Source organism: Ziziphus jujuba, chromosome 10, assembly GCF_031755915.1.
Source record: "Ziziphus jujuba cultivar Dongzao chromosome 10, ASM3175591v1".
NCBI lineage: Eukaryota > Viridiplantae > Streptophyta > Magnoliopsida > Rosales > Rhamnaceae > Ziziphus > Ziziphus jujuba.
The window spans coordinates 1912816-1929178 of record NC_083388.1 but is presented as its reverse complement, the minus strand read 5'-3'; the positions used below and the strand labels follow the sequence as shown (position 1 = coordinate 1929178).

At 31.7% G+C, this 16363-nt stretch overlaps 2 protein-coding genes across 2 annotated transcripts; both read left to right on the top strand.

The window, feature by feature from the left end:
* The first annotated feature begins 1972 nt into the window (after positions 1-1972).
* LOC107410428 (L-ascorbate oxidase) lies at positions 1973-8762 on the top strand. The gene is made up of 5 exons (XM_016017858.4): positions 1973-2355; positions 2561-2653; positions 3052-3264; positions 4628-4822; positions 7618-8762. The coding sequence occupies exons 1-5, from the start codon at positions 2068-2070 to the stop codon at positions 8575-8577; spliced, it is 1749 nt and encodes a 582-aa protein (XP_015873344.2). The 5' UTR covers positions 1973-2067; the 3' UTR covers positions 8578-8762.
* Positions 8763-12500: 3738 nt separating this feature from the next.
* LOC112490501 (uncharacterized) lies at positions 12501-13691 on the top strand. The gene is made up of 2 exons (XM_025070342.3): positions 12501-12574; positions 12748-13691. Exon 2 carries the CDS (start codon positions 12754-12756, stop codon positions 13480-13482), a length of 729 nt encoding a protein of 242 aa, XP_024926110.1. The 5' UTR covers positions 12501-12574; positions 12748-12753; the 3' UTR covers positions 13483-13691.
* Positions 13692-16363: the final 2672 nt, after the last annotated feature.

Genomic DNA, 16363 nt, shown 5'->3' with positions numbered 1-16363 from the left:
TTTATGTACTTTCATATATTTATTTTTTGATGCCATATCCAAGACAATTTCAATCTATAGATATTTTTTCAAGATTAAGTGTACTCTAGTAGAAAAAAAAAATATATATATATATATATATATATATAATTTTACTACAATATATAAGCACATCTTAAGTAAAATGATATGATATATCCGATTATATTTGTAATCCAATTATGTATTTTAGCACAGATGGTAGATTACAATCGAATCATGTACTTGGATTATGTATGTGTATTTAAGGGTAATAATAAAATTTGACCATGTCGTAATTCGGGTAGCTATCAAAGTAAAGTTTATTTTTTTAAAATTATTAGAAACAGAATGCAATATATTTTGTTTTGAGATAGTCTAGATAAAAAAAAAATAACATTTTATTTGGTTAAATTGAAATAAATAAGTAAATGAAGACCAAAATATATATATATATATATATATAAATATATATATAGTAAGTTGCTAAATCCTTTATATAACTTGCCATTAAAATTAATATCTAAATATTCAATCTGTGTAGTATTAAAATATTATAACATCATATAAATTTATAAATTTTGCTATTTTTCATTAACAATAATATTGACTCGAAAAATTTATATTGAGATAATAAATATTAATTGAATATATTAATTATATATTGATTTTATATTAACATTTTAATTTAAAAATAGAAAATTTTTAAATAAACATTCTTTGATATATAAATCTCATTAATAATTATTATTAACAATGACAAATAATATTTCTCATGAAGAAGAGGGATATAAAATTCATTGAAGATCAGACACAAACTGATTTTGGAAGGCAAAATAATACAAGGAAGGAAGGAAAAAAAAAAAAAAAAAAAAAAAAAAAGGAACAAAAGAAAGAAGACGAAATCCCTAAAAGGTTAATAATAAAATATTCTGAGTTTTTGACCCTTGTTTTCTAATCTTTCTATGGACCCTTCTGTTTTTCATTTTGTCTATTTTGATTATGTTCATTTGACCCTTGTTTGCATTTTGAAATACTCAACGCGTTTTCCTTGTCAGATTTGCTTTACCTAAAGCGTTTTACTTTTTTCGACTTGATCAAAGGAATTTATTTAAAGAATTTCTATCAATATTGCTGATGATTGTTTACTTTTTCCTTTTCTTTTTATTTTGTATTAGAGTATATAAATTAAAGGATATTGATTAAGAATTATGATATTGCCGATCTAAAAAAGAATGTTACTAAAAAAATAAAAAGATAAGAGAGACAAGCTCATGAAATGGGAATATGACAGATAGGACCCCGATCACTTTTTACTTAGTGACGTACAGAGAATATATACCCAGTAGCACCGAATGATTTTTTTTAATAAAAAAATAAGAAAGAAAAGAAAAGAAACAGAACGTATATAAAAAATTGTGACAATGAAAGTTTCAGAAGATATTTTGGTTATTTTTCTTCTATTCTTGTTAATAAACCATTCAAAATTCAGATCCAATTATAATTATTTTGTTGAATTTCTTGTTTGTACTTACCTAATTAATTTTTATCCAGTATTGTTGATGTTTCCTCATACAATAAATGGTTTAATTGTATTCTATTTTTACGTTAAATAAAAAAACTTTAATGATAAACTGATATAATATTATTACAACTCGTATGTTACAATATTTAAACAATTATTATATCCAATAAAAAAAAAAGATCATCCAACTGCATTCATACACCTCAAGTCAAGCAGCCATATGCCCTTTTTTTTTTTTTAATTAATTAATTTATTTAAAAAAAAAAACACATGCGAAATTGTCATCAAAAGCAAATAAATAAATAATTTACTTAAAATAATTACTAAAGTACAATTCAAAAAAATAAAAATAAAAATGATAAAAAAGCTTGCTCAAAGTTTCTATATAAAAAGAGGCAACATGGGCTAGACTATGATCATCGATCGTGGTCTTTACAAACTCTTCAATATTCTTCGCCATATCAAAGTTTTTTTTTTTTTTTTTTTAATTTTTTATTCCTTTAGATCTGCTTTCTAGTAGAGAGAGAAAAAAAGCTGGTTCTTCAATGACGAATCGAAGATCAATCGAGGTGTTGAATATTGTTTTATTTTTACTAATACTACTTTTATCATCAAAAGTTCAAACATCGTTTGGTTCCCAAGAAAGACATTTCAAATGGGACGTGGAATACATATTCCGGGCTCCAGATTGCTTGGAACATCCAGTGATGGGAATCAACGGCCAGTTTCCTGGTCCGACCATCAGGGCTAGACCTGGGGACAACATTGTTGTAGAGCTCACTAACAAGCTTCACACTGAAGGTGTTGTTATCCACTGGCATGGAATCACACAGGTTCACATTTGCCTGCTCTTCTTAGCTATTATACATGTACTATCATATATATAATATATAAATACATATATATACACTTTAATTTGCATGATCAAGATTAATTTGTATTTACCCAAAAAAAAAGAAAAGAAAAAAAAGATGAAGATTGATTTGTGGTTGGTGTTTGCATCTATAATGGTGGAATATATTCTTTAATTTCTTGCAGTTTGGAAGTCCTTGGGCAGATGGGACTGCATCAATTTCTCAGTGTGCTGTCGATCCTGGAGAAACTTTTTTCTACAGGTTCAAAGTTGATAAGGTATAGATCAATAATTTTTTACTTTCATTTATTTTGTTTTATTTATTAATTTTCTCAATTCCTTATATGTTGTTCATCATTTCTCTAGTTTTGATCTTATCAATATGGGAGGAAAAATAATGTTCATCTCCAATAACAGAGACAAGTTTATGCAAAAAAAGGAACTCCAATAATAGAGATTCACTATTTCCAAGTAGACAGATTATTACTCTGCTACATACACGACAAGCAGAAAAATATGAAAATATTTCGTCCAATTCAACTGTGAAATGTGAATTGTTTACGTACAGTTGAACTTGAAATATCATATATACACACTGACAGACATACAGTCCCAGCTTTGGTCTGCTGTAGTGAATGTTCAGGACAATAACATATAAATATGTGATATGGTGCAGCCAGGAACATATTTTTATCATGGACACTATGGAATGCAAAGATCAGCAGGCCTATATGGGTCCCTGATAGTTGACGTGGCAGAAGGAGAGAAAGAGCCATTCCATTACGATGATGAATTCAACTTATTGTTGAGCGACTGGTGGCATAAAAGTGCTCATGAGCAAGAAATTGGCTTGTCTTCAAACCCTTTTCGTTGGATTGGCGAACCCCAGGTATGTTTATTTTTTGATATTTGATGTAAAGGATTCTAAAGTACCATTATTGTTTAAAAAAATATTAATTTTGCCATCAAACTGTCCCTCGGATTTGAAACCCAGGTAATTAATCACAATTTATTAACCAAATTAAATACAATTAGTGCCCATTCCATTAATTGTCCATTTATCCCATAATCACTTTTCCAAGATTAACCTGCAGGCCGTCCCCAACTTTTTCTTTCCTCCTTTTTACATTGACTTTCTGATTTTTATTGAATTAAAACCATTAATTTACTTAATCTCCACGTCAATTCTTGAAAAAAGTAAATCTTTTTTTCATTAACAATTAGTACTTTTCAACTAATTTTGTTTTTATATAAATATAGCTGACTGTTCCGTCCAGATAGCAGTGCCATGAGGCACGTCCAAGTTAAAAACCAATTTACTGGGAAATGACCAGTGCAGGCCGTATATATATATATATATCTATCTATCTTTGGATAGGTCTTCAAACACATAAGTGCGACATTTATAAAAGTTTTCAATTTATTAGTTTTTTATTAGGATTCTTTTGCTGACTGGTAAGTAGATTCTTTTATTTATTTATTTTCTTTTACTGGTTCAGTGTTGTAGACAGTACAAACTTCTTCCACTAGAAACCCTAAAAAAGTAAAAAAGAAAAAAGAAAAGGGAAAATAGAGAGAGAGAGAGAGAGAGAGAGAGAGAGAGAATGAGTTCGATTTTTTGTTCATGAGAAATGAAAGCAATAAAATAAAATAAAAAGAACTTTTACAGTTACACCAACTTCTGTATTTTTTATTTTTTATAAATCATTAAACTCTTAAAATTTACAGTTCAATTAGACAGTTCTCATTTATTGTACAGTACTAAATTGATCTATCATTATGAATACAAAAAATATGGTGCAATTTGAGCAGCATAATTCTATGAAATTGAGATGGAATATGTTTTTCTTGTACAAATAAACAAAATATTCTCTGTCGTTTTTTTTATTATTAAATAATAACAGAATATTCCTTTTAGTATATAAGAAAGTAGCAATATTGAAAATTTTGATGTGAGCCAAAGCAAGTAAATAAATAAATGGCACTGTGGAGATCACGCGGCATTCGTTTTTTGATTCTCACTTCCATTCACATTTGGACACGATTCATTTTGGAACACGTCAATTATGTCATCCATTGTACTAAATGGCAGGCATATTAGGCATCTTTTTGACCATCACAACCCAAAACCAACAACAAGATCTAAGGAAAAAAATTTTTTTTTTTTCAATAATTAAAGTTAATTGGTTCATATAGCTAATAATTAAAATGTCTGTATTCATTTATAATTATGAGCCTTTTTACTTTTTCAGAGCTTGTTAATCAATGGAAGGGGGCAGTATAATTGTTCTCTGGCAGCAAACAATGGCAATTCCTCTTCTCCTCAGTGTAAATTCCGGGGAACAGAGCAATGTGCTCCTCAGGTTCTCAAAGTACTACCAAATAAGATCTACAGGCTAAGAATTGCCAGTTCCACTGCTTTGGCGTCTCTCAACTTGGCCATTGGGGTAATTTGCTTTATTCATTATATATACATCATTATTATTACTGCTTCAAAAATATAATAGGGTTTTCATAATTTTGGTGAAAATTGGGGGTCATATTGCGTCATATTCTGATTCTTCATCCAAATAGTATTTGGTTCTCTTTTTTTGGTCCCCCTTAATAATTTTGAAAGCATGAAACATTTAGCTTAAAATCAGCATATAGGTCGGTCTAAGATTTTCGGGTTTACAGGATTTTTCTATTAATAATGTCGTTAAAGAAAGAGATTATAAGTGACTAGTACTATTTGCGTGGGGGAAAGGGACAAGCATTGTGGAGCCGAATATGCTTTAACTTGTATAGAATACAAACAATGAAAAATCAGCCTCATGCACTAAAATGACCGCCATCAGTTTCCTGACTAAATAAAAACAAATAGAAGCTAATCGTAATGATATTATATGGTAGAGTTTATAATATATAATATATATAAATATATTGTATGGTATAAATTGTTTTGTTTCCCTTCCATTTATTTTTATTTGCACATTTTCCACAATAATGACCCGAGAGTAGTGAAGTATTTAATCATAGCGAAAAAGACTAGGAAGTAGTGGAGAATAGCAATGGGTAGGAATCAATTTGTGTGATGAAAAATCACTTCAGAAAAAAAAAAAAAAAAGGAATAAAAGGTGAGGGAATGGACAATGCAATATATATACATTTTTGGTAGGAAAAATTTCATTTAAATTTTTTTAATTTTATTTTAATTACAAAATATGGTCATAAATGTAATTAGGATAAATCATAAAGCAATGGAAGGCAATTATAACATTTTGGGGGACTCTAAAAAAACATAGCTGGTCCACCTTTTCTGTTCCCCACTTTTAGTCAATTATTAGTTGAATTTGAATGATGGAAAATATTTTTCTTAGTGGTAGAATTTTTCAGCTGATCTAAGGTGTAGCACGTGTAGGGGAGAGGACCATTTCCTTCTTTTTTTTTTTTTTTTTTTTTTTTTTTTTGGGGGTAAAGGAGAGGACCATTTTCTAGTGGAGTGTCCTTGTGATACAATGATACCGCTAAGCTCATGGATTAAACTCGCTCAACAATGGTATGGTATTGATATACAAAAAAGACAATACTATAGATTTTTTTTTGGGTGAATACAATACTATAGGGGTCCCATGTATCGGATACGGTATAAGAAATAAATTGACTTATATGTGCTATGGGCCTTAAAAAAAAGGCCATGCGTGCATTTTTCGTACACAATACGCAAAGTTGAAGGTTCTTTTTAACTAAAGTTTTTTTTTTTTTTTTCTTTTTTTTCGTTTTGGTAAAATGTTGATTTGGGATAATGGAGTGATTGGATTATTTTACATTTTTATTATGCCATTCATTCCAATTCAATCATTTCAAAGAAATTTTTTAAATGTTCTAGACGTATTAGGTTATGAGAAAATATATATTACCATCTTAATTTATCTTCTTCTTTTCTTTCTTTTAGTGGATTCGAAAATCAAAACATGTGGTTTTACCTATATCTATAATTAAAAAATGGGGTTAGGTGGGGGAATATAAGTAGGGTCCTCAAGTGGGCTAAAGGGTTATTATAAGTCAAAGACTGGGTATAAGTAGGGGGAATCTGGCTCTGGCCAAACATTTTGTCACTTTCCAATTGATGGTACTCATTCAGGCCAAGAGTACTTGGCGTGTGGGAGAAAACACCAAATAAAACCTCTTTGTAGGTCATGTGGTTTGGTTTGCCTTTTTCATCTACATTTGCTTTTTGAATCTTTCAATGCCGTCTTTACTGAAATGATGATAGCGCGTACGTGACCTCTTTTAACAGAAGTGCTTTTACCTTTTCAATATCGTTAAGATTTAAGTGCGAATTTATAAATAGTTATTAATGTTTTACAAAATTATATACAGTAATAGTGTAATACCCCATTTGAAATTGAAAAATAAATGCTTTTTATAACTAAGTTATTAAAATTTAAAACTCTATATATACACTAGAAGCCAAGTAAAATTGAAAAATGTTAAACTGTCACAACTTTACTATCTTTCGTTTTGGTAATTGATGATAGTATTAGACCAACTTTTTGTTTTTTTGTTTTTTATGTTTTTGTATTCAGAGTCTTGTGTAAGTGTGGGAGATGAGAAAAAACTGTGTGTGTGCATGTGGCTTGGTACAGCCTCCCCTTAGATAAGATAGCTTTTTCAGCTAAATTTGCCTTTTGTGTTTGAAATTGGTCAATGGTATTCTCTTTACGGGAATGACAACACAGACGGACATCGTCCTTTTCGGCAAAAGAGCTTCCCTATATATTGAATACCATTAAGTGTTCAGTGTGAATTTGAATGCAAGTTAAATTATAATTAGCATATAGGAATACCCATTTTGAAAGTGAAAAATGCTTCTTTATCACAAGTTGTGAAAATTTAAAACCGTAGTAGAGGATGGTTTGGAAGGCAATTTTTTATTTTTAACTTATTATATAGTACATCTCTATGTGACATTCTCCTATTTGTTTAGAATTGACAAGTTCATTAAAAATAAGAGCATGTAACATAAACTTATGTTGCAACATGTATATGTCATGTTTATCATTATTATTAAAATTTTTGTCTTTTTATGTTGTCACATCGGTCGGTAATGTTCACAACTTAATGTGGTGTAATGTATCATTTTTTTTTTTTTTTGTTGGAAGAAATGTGGTGTAATGTATCATGACCGTAACTGTAATCTATCATTTTCGTTATAATTGTTAATAGTATAACTCACTCTTTTTGTATCTCTTTGCATCAGAATCACAAAATGATAGTGGTAGAAGCTGATGGAAACTATGTTCAGCCATTTGCTGTGGATGACTTAGACATTTACTCAGGAGAAAGTTACTCAGTCCTAATAACCACAAATCAAAATAAAGAAGAGAACTACTGGCTCTCTATAGGAGTAAGAGGAAGAGAACCCAAAACCCCTCAAGCCCTTACCCTTTTAAACTACCTTCCAAATTCTGCATCTAAGCTTCCAAATTCTCCACCTCCAGTCACTCCTAGATGGAATGACTATGCCCATAGCAAGAATTTCACTAAAAGCATCTTGGCCTTGATGGGGTCCCCAAAACCCCCAGCAAACTTCCACCGTCGGGTTGTCCTCCTCAACACCCAAAACAAGATCAACGGCTTCACCAAGTGGGCCATCAACAATATATCATTAGTGCTGCCACCTACTCCTTATTTGGGGTCCATCAAATATGGTCTAAGGAATGGGTATGATAAAAGAAGACCACCTGAGGGCTTCCCTAATGAGTATGATGTTATGAAGCCCCCCATTAACCCAAACTCCACTACTGGTAATGGAATTTACGTTTTTAGCCATGGAAGTATAGTGGACGTGATACTTCAAAATGCCAATGCGTTGACTGAGAATGTGAGTGAGATTCATCCATGGCATTTGCATGGACATGATTTCTGGGTATTGGGTTATGGAGAAGGGAAATTTTCAGAGAAAGATGTGGGAAAATTCAACTTGAAAAACCCACCATTGAGGAATACCGCAGTGATTTTCCCGTATGGTTGGACTGCTCTTAGATTTGTTGCCGATAATCCAGGAGTTTGGGCATTTCATTGCCACATTGAGCCTCATTTGCATATGGGAATGGGAGTTATTTTTGCTGAAGGTGTTAACCGTCTTCCTAAAGTTCCTAATGAGGCTTTTGCTTGTGGACTTACTGCTAAGAGGTTTATGAATGGCAACAATAACTAAGATTAATTTGATCTAGAATGTTTGATCTTTTGTAAGTCTAATATGAGTGTAGAGAGGGAGAGGGGGGTTAAATGTTTCTTTTTTCCCTTATTGTATGTGTATTTGTATGGTTGAATTTAATTGCTACTTCATTGGAAATTAAGTGGTGTATTAGGTGTTTTTAATATAATATTGTATTTCTTTTATTTTGGTTATTCAGATATTATATTATATATGTTCTTCTCAAAAATGTAAAATTAGACATGTAATTACCATGCTTGGTGTTTTATATCTGCTTGGAACAAGAGTTATGTACTGGGAGGAAGGTGAGAAGTAGTTTAAAGCAATAGAGAACTTGAAGATCATTCCCACAAATTGGTTACTATAGTATGGTTGTATGGTATCTAGATCTTTGTGAGAGCAGGCTAATTAATCAATGGTATAAATTTGTACGAGACAGAAAAGTATTCCGTGGTAAGAAATTTGAATGCTACGTACAGAAAGCATGTGGAATGATGCAGAAGAGTTATGCAAAATAACAATTAATTGGTTCCAAGTCAAGACTCAGATTCTAATGTAGCTGGTGAAAGCTTAAAAATGTATGTTTTTGTGTTTCATTAACAAAAATGGCAAATTTGATGACCGGAAATCCTAATTAATTGTTCTTGTTTTGTTAGTGAGGGGAAAAAAAAAAAAAAAAAAAAAAGAAAAGAAAAGAGGGGAAAAAGAGGATGGAAAAATCTAGACCATTATGAGATGGAAATTTTGAAAATTTAATAAGCAAAATCAAATTAAAAAAAAAAAAAGGAGTGAATGTAAACAATAGGTAAAAAAAAAAATTCATGGCATTTATAAATTTTTGGAAGTCGACTCGACCCTGCCATGTATAATGCTAACAGTCAACCTTATCCATAATTCATCCAAAAACAAATTTACAAATACAAGAGAAGGGAGAGAGTCGGAGTTACTTCAGAATTCTAGTAGTAGTATGTGTCCTCTAATCCCTCGAAAAGCAATAGGGTTTCTGAATAAGTAAATGAATCAAGAATCCTAATATGTTTATCAACAATGGCGTCTCCATAAACATGGGTATCAAACCTCTCTGATATTCTGCTTCTGAAAATCATATACACCAAATAGATAACGGAATTATAAATTGTTCAAGCAATAATACTTAGAGACTAAAATTTCACCATTCAGTCCAGTTGTTAGAGGCCAAGCAAGTTGGAATGGTATTAGCAAAGATAGTTGTCTCTCCCATATCACCTCTCCACTACTACTGCATAATTTCTTCATCATCCACATATCGATTGTGCATGGTCCGCTTTGAAATATCCGGCAGCATTTTTTAGCGTGATAAACATATAGGACAAGTGAATTTTTGTGCGAGCCAATGGACATAGTGATTTGATTACGATCATTAGTTTTGAGCGGACAATATGAAAAACCTTAAATAGTCATTAGTTTGTCTATCAAACCCCAAATGCAGAAACATAAGACCCAGTATCAATTACATCTTTCTTGTGCTTGTGGAGTTGTGTGGTGCCTGGAAGTTTCTTCAGTTTTCTGATTGAAAGGTTCTACAGATACATAGAGGGAAAGAGTTTGTCTTCTTTACAGTCACATGAACCAACTAGTAAAGATTTAGAGCGGTAGAAGATTAGAAATTTCATTTTTTCTGGAAATTCAAAACCATTGTCCAGGCCTGAAGTTTTGTATCCACAGTGATGGATTAAATATGCATTAGGATTATTCTTGGCCCAACAGCTGGCATGCATAGAAATAAATCTAGGATAGGTGATAATGGCATACCTAAATTTGCATGTAAGTTAGACAATATCTCTCACTGGAAGTCTGCAAAATATATATATATATATATATATATATGTATGTATACCTTCTAGGAGCTCCGTTAATAAATCACACAGCCTCTGTTCCGATACATAATTTATTCTTCGTTTCCCAAAAAAACGTTTATCTATAATATGCTCTCTGTCTCTCTCTTCAAAAAAAATTATGTCTCCATATTTCTAAAAATTATAATTTTATCCTTTCAAATTTTCAATTTTGTTTGATTATCCAGTGGATTGTATTAATTTTTGAAAACAGAAGACTAAAAAGGAGAAACCTCCCCAGTTGAAGACATTAAATATATCCATATAATTTTCAAATATTTATACCTATAATATTCAAAAACAATGATTTCCGTCTACCTTTTTTTTTTTTTTTTTTTTTATCTGTTTCTTTATTTTTTTTTCCTGTGAGTTTTTTTTTTTTTTAAATCTTTGACTATATATTTATATAAAGCATTTTAGGTGAAAATTGTACTTCTTTTTTTATTTTTTATCATTATGTGAAAATTGTATTCAATTAGAAGTATATTATATATATCATGGGCCATTCCATCGCCTTTGTGGTCTTTCTTTGAGCGAACAAATTTGAAGCCATGGACAAACCCAAAGTATCCTTGAATGAGATTCGACTAGTTAGTGGGCTTTTGTAGTATTCCAACATAAAAATTTGTTGTTAATTCCTTTTTTTTTTTTTTTTTTTTTTTTTAGGGTAAATATCTGTTCCTACTGATAATACAAGTTGGGATAATAAAATTAAATATGTAATTTTTAAAAAAATCCAAATTATAAATAGTGGAGAAGAAATTTCCATATTTAGAAGGGGCACAAAGGTATATATATAATTTTTTTATATATAAATAGTAAAAATAATAATGTCAAATAAGATTGGTTCAATTGGTATGTTATATGGATTCATATTATCAACTAAAGAGAATTATTGTAAATGTGAAAAGTAGATTCAAGACATTGACAGTGAAAATTAATTATTTTAAATGTAAAAAGAAAATTATTATAAATGACAAAAAAATAACATCTTTATCTTAGAAATGACAAAAAATCTTTACATCTAATAAATAAATAAAAATCAATAAAAAATTTAAATATGTAAATTGTGTATATTTTAGAGATTAAAAAAATAAAGACCTATAAAAAAGTATCAAATATTTCTAAAATATAAAAAAAAAACTGTGAAAAAAATATTTTTATAATATATGTTCTTTTATTTATTATATATTTTTATTTTTATAATATTTTACTATATATTTTTTTAATAATTTAACTCTAATAAAATTTATAAAATATTATTGTAATTAACAAATATAAATATAAAAAATTATTAAGTAAGCTGTACGCATAATCAAAAAAACCATTTTCCCTCCAAGAAGAAGGAAAGAGAGAGAAATGTTTGTTTGTGTCTCCCTCTCTATTAATATGCGCGCGATCTCTCTCTAATCTTCCCCTGTTTTCTATATTCTCTCTCTCTCTCCCCTTCTTGATCTCATTGTTCTTCGTCAGCCAAGAACAAACAAAGAAAAAAAGAAAACTCAAGTGTGATCGATCGGTTAGTTGGTTATTTGGAATTCAGAGAGATTGTTTTCTAGTTATTTTGCAATCCTGTTTGATCTCTCACAAATCTTCCCCTGTTTTCTATACTCTGTTCTCTCTCTCTCTTGTACTTGACCTCATTGTTCTTCTACTGCCAAGGACAAACAAAGAAACCAGAGGGAAAACAGATTGCGATCGATCGGTGTTACTTGGTATTCAGGTGTGTTGTTGATTACTTGTGCTTTCTTGTTTTTGGATCTCTCCCTAATCCTCCCCTGTTTTCTATACTCTGTATTCTCTTTGTCTCTGTCTCGCTCTCTTTCTCTCTACTTCTTGTCCCCATTTGTTCTTCAACAGCCAAGAACAGACAAAGAAATCAGAGAGAAAGGAGATTGTGATCGATCGGCTAGTTCGGTAGTTGGTAATCAGAGAGAAAACTGATAGTGATCGATAAGGTTAGTTGGTATTCAGAGAGAGTGTTTGTTAGTTAATTTGCAGTCTTGTTTGTTGTCCCTCTAATCTTCCCCTGTTTTCCATACTCTCTCAGATTCTTGTTGTTGAATCAGCTAAGAAGAAACAGAGAAATTAGATAGGAAACTGGTCGCGATCGCTAATTATAGGTGAGTTGGTGACTGGGTATTCAATTCAGAATGTTAATGTTGTTAATTACTTGTGCTCTTTTTTGATCGATCATTTTCTGTAAATATAATCTTGCACCCCCCCCCCCCCCCCCCCTTTTTTTTTTTTTTTTTTTTGGGTACTCTTGTGTGTGTGTTTTGGGTTATGAAAATAGTTGAAGATGGCTGAAGGAAAGCGTAGGAGGATTTCTTGGAAGGGGTTGAAACGGAAGATAGCTGAAAGAAAGCGTAGGATGGTTTCTGAAGGACGGAAGGCATGGAAACATCTTGGAGGAAGGAAAACCGCCAAGAAAGAAGACATGAAAGCGATAGCCGAGGGAAAGAAACCAATGCAAGAAACGGAATTCCGCCCATGTGGCAACCCGTTCGAGTCGTCGTCGACGTATGAACATGGTGAAAGCTCCGCTGCGGCTGCAATGCAATGCGGTGCTGGTGGTGGTGGTGGTGATGTTGATGCACCACAACCACGTGTAGCCGACTACCCTGCCGCCGCCACTAACATCAAGAAGAAGACGACCCTCAAGAAGCGGGTGCTGCAACCATTCAAAATAGCTGAGGGCTTTCTCAAGGAGAAGGTACTTGGCAAAGGCAAAAAAGAGAGTAGACATGGAAAATCACATTCTTCTGCTTCTGCTTCTGGTAGTGGTTCACAGAGCCAGGGACAACAATCACAGTCTGCTTCTTCTGCTTCTGCTTCACAAAGAGCTCATGTTCCTCCCCCTGGTGGCCGTCGATTGAACCCATCTTCTGCTTCTGCTTCTGGCAGTGGTTCACAGAGACAGGGACAACAATCACAGTCTGCTTCTGCTGCACAAAGAGCTCATGTTCCTCCCTCTGGTGGCCATCGATTGAGCACATCCTCACCTAAGGAGGGGAAATCAACGAATTAATATGATCCGAAATCATGTGCATGCAATGCAAGTTAGGAGAGCACGGTTTTTACATTTGTTAATAAATGGGTTGGGTTACAGTCTTCTTTTTAGAAATGTTTGATTCTGTTGTTAATGGGGTTTTTATCACTGGTCTTGTTCTCTTGGGAAACGTTTATTTTAGTTTGTTAAGATGGGTTTTAGTGTTCTTTCAGAAATGTATATGTGTGTCGTTAATACTAACCCGAATTAGTAACTTCTATAAAGTAGTGAATGCTTTTATTACCATCAAATTTCTCTTCTTCAACTATCATGCTCAACTCTACCACAGAACAGGTTTAAGATAGATATTTCCTTAAAAAAAGATGTTAATAACATTATATGGGGTAGCTCAATTTTTGCTAAAATAACAAAACTTATTTTGGTTTTATTACAAATCAAATAAACCTATTATGGCAATTAGTTGGTATTGCACTTTTGCCTAACCCTTCAAAATATGCAAATAAATATATTGCTTGTCTTATTTTGTTACAGAAACCAGAAAGTGCAACAACAGAATACAGCGCTAATTAAGCAAACCATAACATTATATATTACCATGTATAGACAGGGAGTTGTGTTTATTGTATCCGGCATGAGTCAAAATACCCCATTGTCGAAATAACATATGCATGAGGCATATTAAAATTACACTAATGTTGTTCCTTTTGTTTTTTCATGTAAAATTATTGTATATTTTGATGTGACTAGTGAGTTATACAGATGAATTATCCAAAGAAAACATGATACTATTATGAGTCCAAATGACCAAAATAGCTATGTTCTCATCGGTGTTAAACTTTATTAGCATTCCAATCAGTCATGCAGAAGTAAGAATCAAGAACAACATGTACCCCATTGATCATATACCTCTTTAACTAATTCACTTGGCTGTTTGCTTCCCATGTCACAACAGTCCATATAAATTTCCTCTATCTATGACACACACACATTCCTGTTTAGGTTGGGCCCTTCATTACGTGGGCATTCCCTTGTCTTCCCCATCTGATGGGTCCTTGAATGATTACCCAAAATATAATAATACTGAAAAAACCTAATGGGTCCTCGAAATAGTCTTTATATCTATATGTCTATATATAGATATAGATATATTTTTTGTTTTAAAAGATAAGATATATATATATATATATATATATATTTTTTTTTTTATTTAACATGAATGGAATGAAAATTTTATATATCAACGCCATATTCTAATTGTATTATTTTTTCTTAAATTTCTTATTATCTTCCAATTCTTTCTCAGTCTCACAGAAACATATTGCATGGATTTTTTTTGTTTCCCTCTTTTTCTTTTGAAAACATGCTTTATGATCGTAATTTCCAGAATCAGATACAGTTATAACTATATAACTGTAATACAGTCATTTCATTTTCCAATTTTGGGTATATTAGAGAAATGAATAAATATTTAATGATGTTTTCCAACCGTAGAATGTGGTCACTTCTTCCCTAGAGGAAAGTCTTTCGCCAACCGGATGGATGTTAAATTTTTTGGAAGTTACTCATAATGGTCGTCTAGTTTGATGGAATTTTCTGTTTTTATTGTGTTCTTATATTTATGCCTGTTAGACATTTCAAGTTATGTAATGTGATAATGGGTCTAACATTCGTTCGGATTAAGAACTAATATATTTTCTCATTCATTGTTATTATTATCATTCTTTTATTAATTTTGATAAATTAGGGAGGTGGATTACATCGACAGGCCGCCTTAAACCCACTACTTGGAGAATCATTAGTGGTTATTATGCCGAGGAGGACTCATGTTTTAGTACGTAAGGCCCTTACGCAAGAGTAATGTTGTTAAATATCAACACTTAGCCTTCTATTTGACAAATATTTAACAAATAAAAAAAATTATGATATTTATCAGAGATCAAATCATGGTCAAATATCTCTATACATGGAGGAATATACCAGTAATAACTATCTTAGTCTTTGATAGGATAAGACGATAATAAAGATTTGATCATTAGCTTGACACTAATCCGATAAAAAATTTTAGAAAATAAATATTTGTATTTCGTGCCAATTAACTAATTCGTCAAGATATGCCTCCTTGGTGTTCCACTGAATTTTGTTCATGGTGTGCCTAAACACAATTTCCATCTAAAATAATTCCTTTTTGATTATATATACTCCAATGGTGTGTTTATTATTCTGCCCAATTAATCTTTTCAGAAGAAAGCAGAAGAATAAAATCTATGGAAGGTTTTGTGATTTACCAAGAGAGCTCCTAGAAGATATCTTTTGCAGACTTTCAGTGACAAATATTATCCGACTTAGATCCGTATGCAAATCCTGGTATGTAATTATCAACCATCACAGATTTATTTCCATGCATGCTGATTGGTGTGCCAACAATCATACAGGATATTTAATTCATCATTTGGGATGCCAAATCTCACGCTTCAATCAAGGTTTTGATTTTAAAGAAAGACTGAAATTTCCAATCTCCATGAAATTTCGTTTAATTGGTTCATGTGATGGTTTGCTTTGCGTGAGAAGAAAATTGTTTACAATTAGCATCCTATATCCCTCTACATATATCTGGAACCCTTCTATTAGGAAATTGAAGAAGCTTCCAAACACCAAGCACCACCTTCAATACCAAGACGTGATTGCCGTTCGTTATTATGTTTCTGCATTTGGTTTTGATAGACGAGCTAAAGATCACAAGGTGTTGCACATTTCCCTCTTAGAATTATTAAGCAAGCAAGAAGTTATCAACTATAAACTTTACTCTCTCAAGACTAATTCATGGAAAGAGATAGATGGGAATATACAAGGGAACGACCACCCATCTCTATTTCCTAGTGGCTACCATGGCTGCCGAACA